The sequence below is a fragment of the Orcinus orca genome, chromosome 7 (assembly GCF_937001465.1).
Source record: "Orcinus orca chromosome 7, mOrcOrc1.1, whole genome shotgun sequence".
NCBI lineage: Eukaryota > Metazoa > Chordata > Mammalia > Artiodactyla > Delphinidae > Orcinus > Orcinus orca.
In genome coordinates this window covers 98,589,538-98,608,405 of record NC_064565.1, presented here as the reverse complement: position 1 = coordinate 98,608,405, position 18,868 = coordinate 98,589,538, and the positions used below count along the sequence as shown (strand labels likewise).

Sequence of the window (18,868 nt, the reverse complement as noted above, 5' to 3'; positions counted from 1 at the left end):
CATTGCATATTGTAATACATACCAGTTTGGCAGGTGGCCGCGCATTTATGATAGACTGTTGGAAGATGAGATTGGAAAATTGGTTGGAGCTAGACTGTGTAGGCATTGAAAATCAGAGGGAATGGGTTGTCATTAAGGTGTTTAAGCAAGGTTATTCCTAAAAGCCTTTATTCCAGACTTCCTGGATCATGTATACCCTTAAATCACAATTAAAATTACTTAATTATAAAGTACCTTGAATAATTCAAGCATAAGCCTTTTTCTTTTTCCTTAATCTACAATAGATTTCTTCTGCTGATTTAGAGATTTCAAGTGCAGTAGAACTATGTTATATCATATACTCAGAAATATCCTGGGTCAACCTATGTCTCCTTTAACCATAAAAGCCTGAAACAACATGGCTGTAATAGACACATGAATCCCTGGACCCCAAATGAGGGTATCCATTGTATATCATTTCTGTCACAGCCTACCTGTTATTTTCTGCATTTTTTGTAATCTAAATTGTGATAGAAGCCAGCATAGTCACCTCCTGCTAAATCAAAGCATTCAGCTTCACTTTAAGCTAAATATTGAGACCTTCTCTAGTATACCTAGTGGTGGGCTGAGGTTCAAAGTGTTTCAGCTGAGCTCTGGCCTCATTGACTTAAAACATCTTAATGACACTTTGTTATGAGAGTCATTAGGCCCAGAGTCTGTAACACACTCTCTGTGCCCTGCCTCTGCTAGAGCAGGCACTATGTACTGAAGAAAGCGAGAGAATATAGGACAAGTCCTACTGGCCTGGCAAGGGTCCCACCTAACTCCTCATGACGTGTCCAGGCCACGTGACACCTGGTCAAAGGTGTGGATAGGCAGTTAATTTTATGGAGAGTAGGAGGTGTGGGCTCAGGTTTTTTTTTTTTTCTTTCCGTGAGGCAGTATCTGAAGGATATTCATTCTCTCTTGAGTCTAAACTTTATGCAACAAGCAGCAACTGGATGTTATTTTAAAATAAGCAAAAGCCACCAAAAGATCCTGCTCTGGGTCCTTGTTTGAGAGAAAGAGTTGGTTGAGAAGTGTTCCTTGGTCAGGATTAACCCAAGGGAAAAATCCAAGAGGGAGAGAAGATCTGTGGGTTTCTTACCCCAGCCCGCAGGAAGGCTATGCCATGAAAAGGCTTCTGACCCATTGACACGCAGCAAGTTGGACGGGGAACCAATTCTTCTTTTGAGGTTTGGAGGAAAAGAGAGGAATTCTCTTGTTCGTGGCGTTTGAAGGATGGCTTCTCCATTTCATCAGCTTCACGTCTTGGTCTGGAAAAATTGGCTAGGCGTCAAAAGGCAGCCGGTGAGTAAAACAAGGGAAGGGGTCCTGGGGGAAAGGCTCCAGACAATTTTAAAATGTAGTGTTCATGACAGGTAAAAAGAGAAGGAGAAGAGTTTTAAATCATTTTCTAAAGCAGGAATGAGATATTTCGAAATCATCCCTGCATCTGTCCTACAGCTAAATGGGGTGAGTCTAAACATGCCCCCAAAGCTGCCTTTTGATTTCAGGAAATTAAAAGAATAAACCAGGACATGGCCCGGGCAAGAAAAGGGTACATCTTGTTACCGGTTGAATTGGAACTTGTGTTGAATTCTAGATTTTGGGCCAAAATGCTTTCAGAAATTTTCCTAATGAATTCTGTTAAAAATGAGATGAGGAAAAGTTTCAGATGAAAGGTACAATAAATGGGGGAGAAATGTACTGAAAAACCAAAACCAATAGAGAGGTTGGTTGATAAGAAAAAGTATTTACTAGAAATGCCAAACAAAGGTTAATATGTGTGTGATGCTTCAAGAGTGTTATTGAATCACTTTACTGCTACAATCTGTCTACTCAGCTTATTGCAACATCTTTTTTTTTTTTGTGCTCTTACACTCATGTTTGCTTTTTAAATTACATAGCCAGCTATTACATCCTCACCAGATAGGGTGCAGGGAGATTGAGAAAGGAACTGGCTTCTGTGAGTTGTTGCATATTCAGAAGAATGTTTGAAAACTGGAGAAATCCAAAAAGACATTCGATATACTTCATTTTAGAAGGTAATTCCCAGCCTAAAATTAATAATATAAGTATTTGCAAATAATATGCATCATAGAAACCAAAGATTATCTATACACCTTATCTCACTCTAGGTTTGCTTGCAGTGCCTGACGCCTTACTTACTTACACCTTACAAGTGTTCTGATGTATATAGTATGAGGGAGAAGTTGATTTGCCTTTGTGAATTTGGTGGATAGGATTTAAAATCACAAGGCATTATGTGATTACACGGCTGTGGGTGTGGATATAAAATTTTAAATCATTAATATTTTTACTTCATTGTCAGAAGCAACACATCGGAAACAACACAAAAGTGAAACTTTCCATAATTTTCCCACAATAGGTTCTGTGTGGAATTCAGCAGGGAAAGAGTCTGGGTAGGTGGAGGTGGTTAGAAGACAAGAATTGGCTTCTTGGTTCTATTCCTCACTAGCTACATGACTTAAAGAGCATACCACAATTTCTCTGAGCAGTGGTTTTCCCATTTGTAAAATGGGCATCTGGTCTACCATATCTGTCTCATAGGGTGGTAAGAACCAAATGTGCTAATGTATTTCAAAGCGCTTTATAAATGGTGAAACACTTGGCAAATAGATTATAGAGGGATTTGGGGCAATGTCTGTGTCGTATTTTATTCAAAGTAATGGTGAAAGAAAATGCAGGGGAAGGGAGAAAGAAAGAAATTTATATACAGTAAAGTTCCTAAGTGATGAAAACTCAATAGTTAAAAATAAAAGAATAAAGGAACTGAAAACGTATATCTGTTGCTGATAAGCTGAATGCTAAGGTGGTATATTTTCCTTACAATTCCATTTTACCTAAAAATTAAAAATAAACCCTCAGGTGAATAAATTTTTTCATTAAGAAATTTTATCTTTAGAAACTTTAATAAGTTCCTTCCTCATCTGTAAAGTAGCTGGCATATCAATTTTCTACCTTAGAGTTTTTCTCCATTTTAGTCAATTTCTGCTGGACATGGCATATTTAAAGAAGGTGAAAGTCAGGCATGCTAAAATGTTTTCACTATGATAACTTATATTATTCCTAAGTAACCAAAATCCCTGAAAGCCCCTGATAATAATACTTTTGCCTAGGGAAAGAGAATACATGAACTATTAGTTCATTTTGGGGCATCAAATGATTCAGATCTTAAGAGCACCTTGAGAGAATGGGACCTAGCACAGTCTTGGTTGCAGGAAGTGAGATCATTAAAAGTCCAGAATTTGGGGCACTACAGAAGGCCCACCGGAATCCATTATGAGTAACCGGAGGGACAGAAGAGAACTTTAGAAAACGGTGATGCCAAAAGGAGAAGGAAAGACAATTTTAAGTGGAGAGGTAGAGGGCAAAGAAAGGTGTATTTCCTCATAGTTTTGCCTAGAGCCAATCCTATGTCTTGGTACTGGAAGAGAGGACTTGAGGACACAGGTGGAAGGGATATATGTGTGCCAGTGTTACTTAAGAGGGAAGAATGAGAAAATCAAGAGGTTGGAAAGTTAGGATTAAAAAATCTAAAAGGAGATAAATGTTTTTAAAATGTGAAAAGAGAAAATATAGACAAATTAGAAGACAGAACACGTAAAGAAGGGGTATATAAATTGGAGGAGAGGACAAAGTCTTTGTATAGGAACTGGACTTTGTCATCCATCAAGCAGGTATTTAAAATGCAGGTATTTTTATCTCTATCTTTGTAATTGTTCTGAATATGGCACTTTAAAAATATACTTTTATACCCAGGAAAATAGAAATTAATTTGTGTGACACTGGAAATGTATAGTCATTAGTGAATGTTGAGGAAAAATGCTAGTATCACCTCCATGCCATCCTCTTCCATTTTGTTTTCAAGAGAGTCAATCACAGAGCAAGGCAGTAGGAAGGATAGTGTGTAGAGGAAGAAGTTAGGAATCTATAAATGGAGATGCAAAACAAAAAAAATATATAGTAAAATTATTAAAGTTGAGTGGGGATTACTGAGGAAGTTATTATAAAAGTATATACTAGACTAGAAAGTGAAAAAACTATTTTAAACAACTATGCTGTCTAAGAAGTAAAATAACAATGGAATAAGCTACATGTTGACCTGGCTGCAAAAAAGGGAAGGCAGGATTTTTAATTTTTTTTTTGCCGTACACGGGCCTCCCACCACTGCGGCCCCTCCCGCCGCGGAGCACAGGCTCCGGACACGCAGGCTCAGCGGCCATGGCCCACGGGCCCAGCTGCTCCACGGCACATGGGATCCTCCCGGACCGGGGCACGAACCCGCAGTCCCCCTGCATCGGCAGGCGGACCCCCAACCACTGCGCCACCAGGGAAGCTCAAGATTTTTAATTTTTGAGGTGACTTTCCTCAAAATTGTTCTTAGAGCTAATGTTTCTCTCTTTTTTTGTAAAATCAAATGTCAGAATTCTGAACTCTTTGAGATTATCTAACTGCCTTGATTTTACAGGGCCCCTGAGAGCTCAAGGTACTTGTCCAGAGTCACGTAGTGAGTTTAAAAACACAGTTATATTCTACCAAAACTGGATCTCTTCTTTCCATTACCTCCTGCTATTCCAATACCTCTCTCTTGCTCCTAAGTTGAGTTTCCTTTCCCAATATTCTCTAATCCCTGCTCAGAGTTCAGCCCATCAACAAAGAGATCATATTCGCTAAGGAGGCCTTAGATATTGCTGTTTTTCAATATTAGTGGTAATACCAATTCTCAATTATATTGCAAAAAATGAATACTAGAGGAGTGTGAAAAAAATACATTAGGCACCAACAGAAATGTTAGGCAATAGAGAAAGTCAATTAGATGCAGTTGCTACCCTGCTGGTCTTGTAATTTAACTCTAAAATATAAGGGAAAAATGAGCATACATTCCACCGGAGATGGTTAGCAACAGGGAGGCTCACCTAATGAGATGCTAGTTAATGACAGGAAACAGAGTCCTGGGACAGCAAAGGCACGGAAGGCTTAAAGACTAGATCGTGCAAGATAAGAATTTATCTTTCATTAAGAAGATGGATTCTAGATAGGCATATCAAGAAGTGACTACAGGTCTCTATAGAAGTGGAATCTAATTCCAGACTTATAACCTAAAGAAGGAAAATTAACTTCAGCTATTTATTTTCTTTTGTAACTATTTAGCTGGTGGATCACACTTTAGCTCAGTTGATGATAGACCTAGTTTTCCTATCATAGATATTCCTACAACTTGATAAACTTCTAAAACTGGATCGAATTTGACACTTCCTCCCCAATCCTCACCTTGCTCATTTAATTTTCCCTCACAATGGCTAAAGAAAAAGGAAGACTTAACTTGAAAATTTTGGGACAGGTTGGTCCATGCATTAAAATAATTTTTTGATTAAAACAATTTAGAATTAAACTCGAATTTCAAATTTAATTCTAAATCAGATTAAAATGAATTCAGTGTTGCACAAGTCACTCAACTACATGGTCAAATGTTCCAGGCCCTTTTACCTCTGCTGGATCTGTACTATTTACTCCCTTAAGCCCTTTTAATTGTTCAAAAAATTTGTATCTACTTGTTCATTACGGTGCCTGGCACATAGCAGACATGCACATTTTGTTAGTTTAGTCAAGCAAAAAGTAAATGAGGTAAAGATGTTTTGGAAGTGGAAGCAATAGAGAAATAATTAGCTTAAAGCCCAATAAAAATGTGTTATTTTCATAAACATCAAAGAAGGTTTACCAATCTTCAAATTGTATTATAATCTATAAATATGGATTTCAGAACATTGTCTTGATCCCAGTTTTTAGATGGGTTATTTATGTAGACGGCAGTGTTCACTAGCAGAAAGCCCAATTAACAGAACTCTTGTGCCACTTTTGTTTCCTTGTTTTGGGGGTGAAACTAAGGTTTATTTCACATCTAAAGTATCACACTCTTACTTCTGAATATGAACCTTGTTACTTGTTAACACCAAGTAACAGTCACCTTTGACTTAACAGACAATGCAAAAAGGAAGGAATAGAAGAGGAAGAAAAAGACTGTATACTTTATATAGGAAAGTCTGGGCGATTTTTATTTTCAGGTTTGTAATAAAAAGTTATGATTCTAGGTTACAGCTCAACATTTAAATGACTTTCAATGCTGTCATAGGCTGAACTAATAAAAGTGTGGTATTGCAATCAAAGAGAGCTAGTAATCTATTCTGTAGGGGTTTGGCTACAAAACTTAGTGGTTAACTGTGCAGGTGCTGAAGTCAGGCTCCCTGGGTCCAAATATCAGCTCTAGCGTTTAGTGGCTTATGGAATGAAGGCTTATTTAGTCTCTTTAATATTCTAACTTCCCATCTGCAAGAGGAAATGAGGTGATTATATTAAATGAGATAGTGCATGTTAAGTGTTTAACGTAGCACCTTGCACATTCTCAGCAGTCATATATTAGCTATTATTTGGAGTACTTTATTGAATTTTGACATTAATTTTAAGAAGACCACTTGACAACAAGAATTCACCCTGGGGAAGATATTTTGAAATCATATTTAACAGGGAATTGGTGAAGGAACTGGCATTGGTACCCAAGAGGAGAGGATTTTATCTCTATTCGAATACTTGTAGAATTCTCCTGCCGGAGGGGAAGCCAAACTAAGACAAATAAATGTTAGTCATGGGAAGGAAGATATCACCTTGATATGAGCAAAAAAATCGGACAATGTGAGTTGTCCAATAATGAAGAAGTCTCGTGAAATATTGAACTTCTAGTCACCAGAAACATTCAAGTACAGGCTGCATAACCATATTGCAGAGATGTTTTCCCTAACTTTTCATGTACCAGTCATTCTGGACTTATTTCTTTTCCTGGAATATTCCACCCTCTTTCCCATTTGTGGGTCTTCACCCATATGTTTCCCCGGCTTGAAAGACTCCCACTTCTTTCTCATATTCTATCCAACACACATATCCTTTCTTCTGCCTGACCGTTGTTCATCTTTTAGCTTTAGATTCAGCTCCCCTTGCTTTATCTTCCTTTCACGCTCTTGACTTCCTGTATCTTAGCATTATCTATTACATTTGGTGATAATTTTTTTTCATGTTTCCCTTCCTCAAAAGACTGAAAATTTTAATTGCTCTATCCTCAGGGCCAGGTACACAGTAGGTGCTCAATAATTTTTTATTGTGTTAATGAATGTATAAGCCTTATATGAATGATTACTATAGTGTATGTTAAACTGTAAGTTTCCTTAAGACTCTCCAAGACTGTGGTTTCATGGAGGGAAATGGAGAATCTTCATCCTAAACATTTTACTTTTATTTATTTTCAGAGTTAAGGAGAAGAATCCCCATTGAAATCTGGAAATTGTACTGATATTCAGTATTATTCATTTCAGACATAACTAACTTCTAACCACTGTAGTGCAAGGGATACAAACTCAAATATCTGTAAGGGCAAGACAGGCAATGTAACTGTGTGAAATGGGACAAGCATAGATGGTAGGAAATGAGGACATTTATGATTAAGACTAGAGAGTGAATATCCTACTTACAGGCATTCAAATAGTAGTAGTTTCTCAAATTTTTAAATATATAGTAATACATTGATTTAAAGTTCACCTGTATCTTATTTTCTTATTTACTTTCAATGAAAATAAGAACATAATAAAAATGATGGCCACAACTGGAATCAGGTGTACTAACAATAATTAGAATAAAGGGTTCTAACAAAGTAATGAAGTGTGAATGACTTAAAGTTGAAATTATGTGCTCTGCCAAGATTTTTCAGAAAATTAGATTTGAAAGGTTTTGAGAGATTTGAAACAACAGTTCTCAGCAAATGCAGAGGCAAATGTTACTAGGTAATTCAACTGAGTTAAAAAGTACTACAGATCTTGTAGTGAATGGAAATTTTGGAGTGAATTTACATTTGTTTCATTCAAGGAATTTCTTAAGATTTAAACCTAGAATTTTGAGTGGATGACCTCACTGACTTCAAGGCCACTGAAGTGTGTCCTGTCATCATCATTAATTCTCCAAAACTTATCACCTGCGTTGTGCAACAGGCTAGAGTTCCTAGATAGAAAGCATGGGTTTTTTTTCTTTAAATCTCTTTTCTTGGTCCTCTTCTCTTTTGCTGTCTTTTATTTATTTTTATTTTTAAATAGATTTAATTAATTAATTAATTAATTTTTGGCTGGGTTGGGTCTTCGTTGCTGTGCACTGGCTTTCTCTAGTTGCAGTGACCGGGGGCTACTCTTCGTTGTGGTGCGCGGGCTTCTCATTGTCGTGGCTTCTCTTGTTGCGGAGCACGGGCTCTAGGCACGCAAGCTTCAGTAGTTGTGGCATGTGGGCTCAGTGGTTGTGGCTTGCGGGCTCTAGAGCTCAGGCTCAGTAGTTGTGGCGCACAGGCTTAGTTGCTCCGTGGCATGTGGGATCTTCCCGGACCAGGGCTCGAACCTGTGTCCCCTGCATTGGCAGGTGGATTCTTAACCACTGCGCCACCAGGGAAGCCCCTCTTTTGCTGTCTTTTAAAAATTGGTTCTGGATTTTCAAAAAGAATTACTTTTAAAATAATTTAAAAATTTTTAATTTTAAAATAATTTCAAATTTAAGAAGTTGCATGAACAGTACAAATATATATTTTTCTAGAGCTAGTTGAGATTGGTGCCCCATTACCTCAGATACTTTAGTGTGCATATTTCACAAACAAGGAAATCCTCCAATATAACCCAATACCACCATCAAATCCTTAGATCCAATTCAATATTCACCAGTTCTCCCAATCATGTCCTTACAGAAAAATAGTCCAGTCATGTTCTGTATCTAGTTTTTATGTCTTTAGTTTCCTTCAGTCTGTAACAGTTTGGTAGTCTTTCCTTGACTTTAATGACCCTGACACATTTTGAACATTCAAGACCAGTTGTTTTGTAGGGTATCTGTTGTTTTGTAGCATATTCATTTAGTAGAGACTCAGGTTATTTACCTCTGGAAGGAATACCACAGAAGTGATTCTCTGTTCTTCATATTGCATCACATCAGGTGGTGCATGATGTCAGTTTGTCTCATTTTATGGGGAAATATTTTGAGACCAACTACGTATTCCATTCCTCATTAAACTTTCAATTTATCTGTTTCCTTATACATTTATTTATATTTACATAGACTCATGGGTTCCTAATTTATTCAGTTAGATATACTCTTTTATTAACATAATGTCTTTAATGTTTAATTTTGGCCAGTGGGTCAGATTTGATGCTCAGTTATGGTCATTTGCAGGTATCTGTGTTTTACTGATGTGTCCCCATCATTCTCTGAGATTCTCTGAGCAGTATATCTAGTGCTCTTCTGTCTGTTGGTCTACCTACCTACCTATTTCTTTCTATGTATGTATGTATGTATGTATCTAACTATCTCTGTGTCTGCATACATTCTACATATATTCTATAGCTCTGTTCAAGCTTGGACATGGCAATCCCCTAATAGCAACAAGCACACTTAGCTCTCATCCACTAAAAGAAGCTAGTGTTTCTTGAAAAAAATGGGTATTTTCAGGGCTGGGACAGAGAAAGTACACAATGAGGCAGAAACAACTTGTGGGACTGGAAAGAAAGAAAGAAGTTATACACACACATTTATCGCTGTATTTCATGAACCAGCAGTTCATAGCCATATCTTTAATTGTAACCCAACACTACCGGGTTCATTCTAGTTTCGCCCTTTATCATGTTTATAATTTCTCTGATGGATAGTGAAAAGCCAGGCTCCTCCAACGTAGGATATGTTTACTTTTAATCAACCTTCCCATATGAAACCAATCACCTGCTCCTTGCCCTGCACAGACAGCCTCCTTACCCGACTTGGGTCCTGACACCCCATGTCTGGCTGCTGCACTGTGGATATCCTCTTCACCTTGCTAAGGACCCACCTCCCTCACTGTGTCACTGTGGTGCCCCGAGTCCTAATGTGAACTTACCTTGCTGCCCCACCTAAGGGATTTTGGGCACTGAATTTTTCAGAAAGGGGAAAGTGAAGAGAAAGTGAACAGAAGGGGACATCTCAATAGCAAATAAACTCTGGAGAAATAAAAAGAGACAAATGCCATGGCCCACTAAGGAATTGTAAATTACTCAGTGTGCATATGCCCTTAGATGTCAAGAATTCAGGGAGTATGGAATGCAAGTGAGGTATAGAGGCACGTGTGAGATAATTAAAATATTAGCAAAAATATGAAACTCTTAAAAACTATTTTTCCCAAAGTTTTCAAGTAGCCCCCAATGTCTGTATATATAGAATCAATATTTTAGCCTTTTCTCCAAACAGACAAAAAAAGTCATGGCTCATCGGTTTAATATTTGGATCCTTGACATTGCATTCGCTTCTAGGTTGTTTATGATAATATTTAGAATGGTGTTGAGAGCAATCCTGCTGCTATGAAAATTTAAATTTTATTTCTTGCTTTTGTGATTAACTTGTCAACCTTAACGTTCCTGAGATCACAGTGTGGAGGGCTTTGGATTTATTATCCTTCTAAAGTGCTGCATGCAGAAATGTTCTCCAAACCTCTCTGACCTAAAATCCTGGGGGAAATCTTGTGATAATAGATTGTTTATGGGCTTGCGGTGGATTTTACCTAAAACAGGGTGCCTTAAACTACTCTGATACTGCACTTTTGTTTGGATCTAAATCACGTCTAAAACTAATTTCAAAATTACCAAAACATCCGCATGAAACCATAAAATTATATCAACCAAAAGATAACTTAAAGATATCCCATGACATATGTTCTTTATTTGAATGCAAATGTACATTTGTGTTGGTGTAACTGATCTCAGTTGCTCGCTGAATTCTCATGAGGTTGCTATGGAAAATGAATAGATGTTCCTAAAAGTAGCTATGGGGCACTGAACCTACTCAGATGAATACATTTTTAAAAGGATAACTATGGCTTCAAATATAAAACCAATAAATCCACAAACATTAAATATTTTTAACCTTAATTCCTTATAGTCTACATTTCAAATGAGTCACATAGAATAAAAATTGTACCTTGTATATAGGATCTTCGAAGAATAGACTCTAATTTTCAAATATATCAGACATTAGGCTAGAATAATAACACATCTTATATTTTCATAACATGCATGTTTTTCCAATACACTTTCTGTAGTACTTTCGTATTCCTCGGAGCAGCATGATTTTTTTTAATGCTATCTTAGTATCTTGGTGTTCACATCCTTGTCCCCTGCTCTGCTTTCCAACTGGGTATGTAACTTTGGATAAGTTATGCTAACTCTCTGCAACCCAGAGAATAAAAAAGGGAGTTGGATCAGATCAAGGCTTCTTAGCCTCTTCTGTGCTCTGGATGTCTTTGACAGCCTGGTGAAGCCTATGGCCCTTCTAAGAATAATGTTCTTAAATCAGTGAAATAAATACAATTACAAATAAAACCAATTATATTGAAATTCAGTTATTAAGGTATCGAAAAGCAAGTTTATGATACGGTAATGCATGTTTATTCTATCATTGAATAAATAAATAAAGGTGAATCCATGACTACTATAATTTTAATGCTGTGATGAGTATAAACAGCACTTTGAGGTATCTGCAACGACACTAATATGATTTGAAAATATCTGGTTTCTATTGGTGACAAAGTCACAGGTACTTCTAATACCATTGTGGTTCCTAGCCTATATTCATCATTAATGGAAATACCAAAGAGTCATAAGCTGGAGAAAATAAAAATGTGATCTTTTTTTCCTGTCCAAGTTTAGAAATGCCCAGAATTCTGTGCATTAGATGATCTCAAAGGAAATTTCCAACAAAAATATTCCAAGACTGTAAACAGTCCTGCTAGTTAGGTAGGGTGGTGTGCATTTAGAATTCCTCTATTCCATGTGTGGACCATGGACAGAAGCATCAGCTCACCTACCTGGAGCTTGTTAGAAAGAGATACAGTACCTCCAGCCAGCCACAGATCTACTGAATCTGAATCTATGTGCTTACAAGATCCTTAGGTGATTTGGTACGCACATTAATGCTTGAGAAGTGCTTCTATAGATTAGGCTGTTGAGCCTGTCTGGGAGCTTTTAAGCTGTGGTTAAACTGAGTACCTTAGGATTCCCCAGATCGACAGTCAACTTCCTCCATTTTCTAAAACTTGCCCTTAAACCCAAAGTTCTAAGAATTTCGTGACAGATCTGCCAGCAAGGAGATCAGTGCTGATAGAGACACATGGAGATTTTCGTGGAAAATTTAGGTTGGGAGTTACTTAAGGATCAATAGTTGAATGGGTCTAGATTGTTTTGGAGAATTGAAGAGCCCCAGGCAGTAGTTTGAGATTTGGCAGAAGCAAATCGTCTCTGAAAAATGGGGGAAGAATGAGAACAAGTCTGACTGCATAATCAGATAGAAACATAGTTTAACTATAGGCACAGTTAATGTTCTTGTGAATACATGTTTTTCACTGCTATGGAACCAATTTTATAGATATGTAAAATATGAAGCAGGTAGTGTCTTATGAACTGCATCATGTTTACATGGGGAGGAAAGCCACTCCTGAAGTGTCTTACAGTGAAATTCTCTAATAGAAATTTCAATGTAATATACATTTATCGAACCTCTATTCTATACCAGTGGAAATTCAGGGATGAATTAGACACTGTTCTTGCCATAAAAGAATTACCAGTTTATTTCATGAGCCAAGCCAAAAAAAAGATATATTGACAAAAAGAGTATAAGTTCTATAATAGAAGCAGGCACAAGATACTATTTATAGTGGTTTGGAGGGGGTTGCATAGAACTTTAAGTTTCTGTTTACTCTTTTACTTGTTGACTCAACCATTCATTCATTCATTTGTTCAACAATGTTTATTGAGCCATTAGCCAATGTCACACACTAATCTTTATGCCTGAGTGTAGAATGCTAATATTGGAAGTGGTAAGATACATCTTGGTTGAAATTAGGTTGGGTTTTATATGCCCTGTTTAGCATGTTGAGCCTTATCCAACAAACAACTGGGAAGCTCTAAAAGATTTTCAAGTTAGGAAGTTCCTGATCATACTTGAATCTGAAGAGCATCCTTCTTGGGACAGTCATGAAAGGTGACTGGACAGGGGGCTTCAGAAGGTTATTTTAAGATTTTAAACCTGGAAAAATCCTTCTTGTGTTTATTTCAGGGTTTCTTGCATTTTTAAAACTCTCTCATTCCTTTCTTATTAATAATATTTTCAGGCAAATATCTGGCTTGTGTTGGAATTTTATAGTATAATGTACTTCTTGTCAGGTGTTTTGGTTTAGCAATATAATTAACATTTTTTTTTTTCTATCATTACTTTGCAGCTTTGGACACTTGTCTTGATTTTATGGCCAGTTACTATTTTCTTAATTTTGGCTATTACCCGGACCAAATTTCCTCCAAAACCAAAGGCAACTTGTAAGTAAATGAGATTTGTTTATTTCCCTAACTTTTGGATTCTAGTTAAAATTTATTTTGCTACCACTTCAGTGTTTTATTGTAAAATTTATTTTTCTGAGTAGCGTTCCCACTTGGAAGTGTTTGTATAAATGCTTAGTATGTCTTTTCCCCAGTCTTTTGAATCAGTAAGAAGTTGAGCCTGTAATATTTAGCTAGAAAAATATAAAGTATGTAGGAGCAAGAATATATTTTAATCTTTAACTATAAAATTTTAACTCATTTAGTGTTCATCTCATAAATCCCACCATAGTGTGTACACCACAAACAAGCAGCCATCTCAAACTTAGATCATCCTTTTCTTTTGTATCATAGCAGAAGCCATAGAGTGGAATTTGATCAACTGAACAAATGAAATCCAGAGTACTATAAAAATCTCATCTTTCTTCAGGGCTAATTCATGAATGGTGCAATGTATCAAAACATTTGGTTTAAAAGAAGATTATTTTCCAATTAGTGTTGTTTCAGTTACATTTAGTCATTACCGAGTTATAAAATGGGCACAATGCCCACTCAGTTCGTGATTTCTTTTGGATCCAGGATGGAAATGCAGAAGAGACTCAGAAAAGTCTTCAAAACTGAGCAGGATGAGCCTTTTAACCCCAATGATGTGACCAGTATTGTTTTTGCTTTTGTTTTTAAACTTCGGAGTCAGTTTTCTTAGGAGAGGAGTAAAGTCAGGTCAGATGTTTCATGTTTCACAAAGCAGCCATCTCCTAAAAAGCTTCCTGTAAATCAGATTTCTGAAAAATAAAATTGTATTTCAGATAAATTATGGTAATCCACCAAATAAAAGAGCACTATGCTGAATTATTTGTAAAGAGAATAATGAGCTAGTGACATTTTAAAGTAAGCACAGTGCTTTTCAGTCACCCAGCCCTAAGAAGTAAGGTGAGAGCCATGGTGGAATCTACTTGAATTACACACAATACGATAATTCAAAAGAAAGTATCAATTCAGTTAGTGTGAAGCATTTAAACTCTTGGTGCTAGAACAAATAATTCCTTACATTTGAATTGCACCTTATCATTTCTAAAGGACTTTTGCACAAGTGATTATGTAGAGTTATTGATGAGATTTTATTAGGTTGTTTATAAAAACAGCATAATTTTGTTCTCTTCATATTGTGTGTATATTAGTTCTTTATTATAACAGATTAATTCCATTGTATACTGTTGGAATTTATGTATTCTTGTATATCTTAAATAACATGGACTTCAGAAATAATGCATTCAGCACATAAGGACAAATACTCTTTGAACTACTCTAGTTAAAGATGCTAATTATCAATTTGCTAGCGATAGTAATAGGAGTTTGTTAGCTCCTTTCAACAACTTATTTTCACCAATTTCTTGTTCTTAAGGATTTTTCAGTTATATAAAGTTCCTTTTCTAAAACGTCTAAGAGAAAAATATAAGGTGTGTGAGTGAGTAGTCTTAAACCAATTGATGTTACCCTATAGGACTTAGAGATTCATGGGGGAAATCATGGAGAGTTCTTATAATCCCACTAAATTACAAAGAAAAACTTGGGAAAGCTATGTGACAAATGCTTCACAGACCAAATAAAAGGCTCTGCAAAACACACTATCCAAAAGGAAATGAATAACCATTTTTTACTGTGAACCTATTATCATACTCTAGTAATAATTAGCTTAGAAGCAATTATGTTTGTGGGTAGGAGGGAACAAAATTATAGAAAAGTTCAAACATTGAAAGTATTTTTGCTAGTCTCTCAGATCGTGTAAGACTCAGTCTAGAAAATAGTTTATTGGTTTGTTATTAGAACTGAAAGGGACCCTCTCACTTTACAAATGAGAACACTGAGACCCAAGGAGATTTTAATTTGCCAAAATTCAATCATGTGGGTTAAGAGAGAAAGGTATTGGGAACCACCTTTATTTATTCTTTGTCCATGAGATTTGTGTCATATCTTACCCTCTTACACATAGAGCCAAATACAAAGTATGTCCAAGATTTTAACTCATCCTATAATCAGTAGAGTATAAAATAATTTTATAATTGGAGGTACTATTCTGTAGAGTAATGTAGAGAATCTAAAACTAGTATAGATGCAGTTACTTTTTTTTTCTTTCTTGTGGTAGAGAGAGAATAACTTCAAAATGATAGTTTGGACTTAGGTTTTTTAATTCTGTTTTTTTAGATTGTTGTTTTTCTTTGTTTCCCACATCTATTATACTGGAAGATTCAAATGAGCTGATAATAATCATGATAAATATTTCTTGATCTCATACTATGTAATGGCTGTGTTCCTTATTTCACAGTCAAGAAAACCAAGGCACAGAGAGGTTAAGTAACTCATTCAAGATTGCACAGTTAATAAGTGGTGGTGTCAGTATTTGAACCCAGACAGTCTGGCTCCAGAATCTGGTTTTAAGCTCATAGGCTCACATTTCTTACATCCAGTAGTCAGCACTAATTTTTCATGTTTCATTATTTAGGTTTTGCAAAAGTAGACTAAAAATTAGAAATTAGGAATATAAACTCCTTCCCTGTCTCTATCATGAAATAAAAAAATATGGGGAAGAAGTGGATTCTGATGTATGTTTCAGACTTATCCTAAATATTATTTTTTAATGTGGAATGCTGCCCCTGTTTGACAAATTCTGCATGCATCATTGTAGTTCTAGTATCACAGAAATCAGATCCTGCTTAACAGAGTAAAAATCCTTTTTGGACTTCAGTGACTTCTTCAGTACTAGTTGGGCAATAGAGAAATGAAGATGAAACTCCAGGCTACACCCCAGCTGAAACTCAGCTATGGTGAGAATGGGAGTTGTCATCCCGTGGGTACATCTGCTCCCAGATTAGCCAGGCAGGTATGTAGGACTGGTAAATCATTCAGAACGAATATAATCAGCAACTCAAAGGACTCCCTCCATAGTCCTTCTGTTGGGCCCTGGAGAAGACTGGATTTTTGGGGAGTAAGGAAGCTGCTGCAGTCCCTGCCATGGTGAGCACCAGTCGGAAGCAAAATGCTTACTTTTGGCATCATCTGCCTTCATTTACTCCCTTTTGTGTTGCCACCAACAGCTTAGGTTAACTTGCCCCTGCAAATAATAAGTCCCAGGTAAAGAAAGCTTTCCAAAGGCTGGCAGACAGGCCCAGATACTTCTTGTTCACACGGAGAAGAAATGGGCCTACGCGCCAGGTCTGAAATAGTTCCAACCGCTTGTAATCTCTACAGGCAGTGGCTTGTCAAGAGGCAAGCTTTAAAAGCCAAAATATTATGCTTAGGAGCAAAAGCAAACAAAAGCAACCCAAACTCCCAAATCCCATTGAGGCTAAGCCAAGCTGTAATGTGCAGAGAGTTGCTTCTGTCTCCTTTTAACACGTACATACCCACGAAAGTGCAGGCAAGCAGTTCCTCAGTGACGATTACTTTACAAGACCCGCCCACAATGAAATAAGTGGCCTCCCAAAAATGTAGTATTGCCAACAAGAAGTCACATTTTTATGAAGTTAATGAGAAACAGTGTTTTTTAAGTGGTTGAAAATATCACTGAAACGGAAATTGTACTGTACATATATGATCATGTGCTGAATTAAACTCCAACTGTCTCGAGGCTGTCACTTTCTAATACCCCTTCCCCCTCAGAAAATAAGAAATTCAGCCAGTCCCACAGCTGAAAACAGGGACTCTTGGAAGGCAAGGGAAACTGCTAACTGAATGATACCTAAATTTGTGTTATCACAGGGTTAAACTGAATTCCACCCATCCACATGTGACTCAGCAGCTTTGGTAAATCCAAGGTCATCATTCCTGACACATCTTTGGCTTCCAAAGCATACATTTTGTCTTCATGGATGCAATAAAAATAATAATAGTAGTAAACATTTATTGACAACTTGACCATCGGCAGGCACTGTGCTAAGTACTTTGCATATATTTCCTGAATTAAGACTTACATCATCTCTTTGAACTATGTAATATGATTATTCCTATTATAAAGGTAACAAAACTGAGGCATAGAAATGTTAAGTAATTTACTAACGTTCACATAATTACTATGTCCTTGAGCCTGGATTTTAACCACAGTTCCCTCCCCTCCCCCAACCCATACAGTGAGTTTTTCCAGGTCACAAATGCCAACAATGGCAATCCTAAGGCTCATTTGCGTTTACAACCTCTCCAGTTTCTTCCTCATACCACCTGTTAGTACTGTCAGAGATCGAAGATGGTTGTAAAAGTGAACTCAGTTGGTTTTTCTATTTGTCAGCAGCTCTAGGAAAAAATGTGAGAAGAAGGATTGAAATTATTGATTACTTGGTGGCTTGTGGGATCCATGGGTGTTGTTATACCTACGGTATCTGAATTGTTAGTGGGAAAGAGCCTATGAGGCCCCTCACTGGTGAAGGCTTTGAAAGCCAGAGGAGTGAGGTTTGTTCTGGCCCTGCTCTTGCTCTGACTTTTTGTGTGGTGTGTTTTTTGTTTGTTTGTTTTGTTTTGTTTTGTTTTGTTTTGTTTTGTTTTTTTGCGGTACGTGGGCCTCTCACTGTTGTGGCCTCTCCCGTTGTGGAGCACAGGCTCCAGAAGCGCAGGCTCAGCGGCCATGGCTCACGCGCCCAGCCGCTCCACGGCATGTGGGATCTTCCCGGACCGGGGCACGAACCCGTGTCCCCTGCATCGGCAGGCGGACTCTCAACCACTGCGCCACCAGGGAAGCCCTGTGTGATGTGTTTTTATGAAAGTGAAGGCAAGTGCACAAGGATAGAATTCCGGGGTGTACCATGCTCTCCAGAACACTCATGATTTAATAGTATTAGTTGAGAGACCCATAGTAAATAATATCCTTTTGTATGTTGATTGGCTAAAATTAATGTAGGCTTTGATCTGGGAAGATCAGAACTCATCATCACTCATCTTCTGCTCGGGATTGCCCCATCCGATTTCTCCATTCTCAGGTGTGCCAGCAACTCTAGGTAATCTCTCAGGTTAGAGACATCTGAGTCATCTTGACTCCTCCCTTTGCTTCACCTCCCAAACCACTATCCTTCAAATCAGAATCCATCTTGCGAAATGCGTCCTGGAGTTATCCCTTCCCTTCCATACTTCCTGCCACCGTTTGGTTCAAGATCTCAGTTTCATGCCTGGATTTCTTCAAAAGGTGTATTTTTATTTGTCTATTTGTTTTTTATTTGTGTTTTTTTTGTTTTTGGTTTCTGGAAGCCCTGCCTCTAACTCTTCCCACATTTTATCATCAGATAATCCCCTAAAATACTCTTTGGGTCAATCAGATTTCAACTCCTCTTTGCCTCACTTTCAGGACCTTCGTAATTAGGATTCATCCAACTTTCTGTTCTGAAGTATGATGCCTGTGCCTAAAGAAACTGTTTCTGAAAGTCTTCCACACATCCCAT

General features: G+C 37.3%; 1 protein-coding gene across 3 annotated transcripts in view; it reads left to right on the top strand.

Annotated features, from left to right (window-relative positions):
- The first annotated feature begins 925 nt into the window (after nucleotides 1-925).
- Nucleotides 926-18,868, top strand: part of ABCA12 (ATP binding cassette subfamily A member 12) — a 180,100-nt gene continuing 162,157 nt past the window's right edge. Inside the window, exons 1-2 of one of the 3 annotated variants that reach the window (XM_049711887.1) lie at nucleotides 926-1,329; nucleotides 13,355-13,448. In XM_049711887.1, coding sequence (XP_049567844.1) covers nucleotides 1,261-1,329; nucleotides 13,355-13,448 — 163 coding nt within the window. In that variant the 5' untranslated portion in view covers nucleotides 926-1,260. Of the gene's footprint in view, nucleotides 1,330-1,996; nucleotides 2,067-13,354; nucleotides 13,449-18,868 lie in introns of those variants that run through there. The other 2 variants (XM_049711889.1, XM_049711888.1) reach the window with 2 other exon arrangements.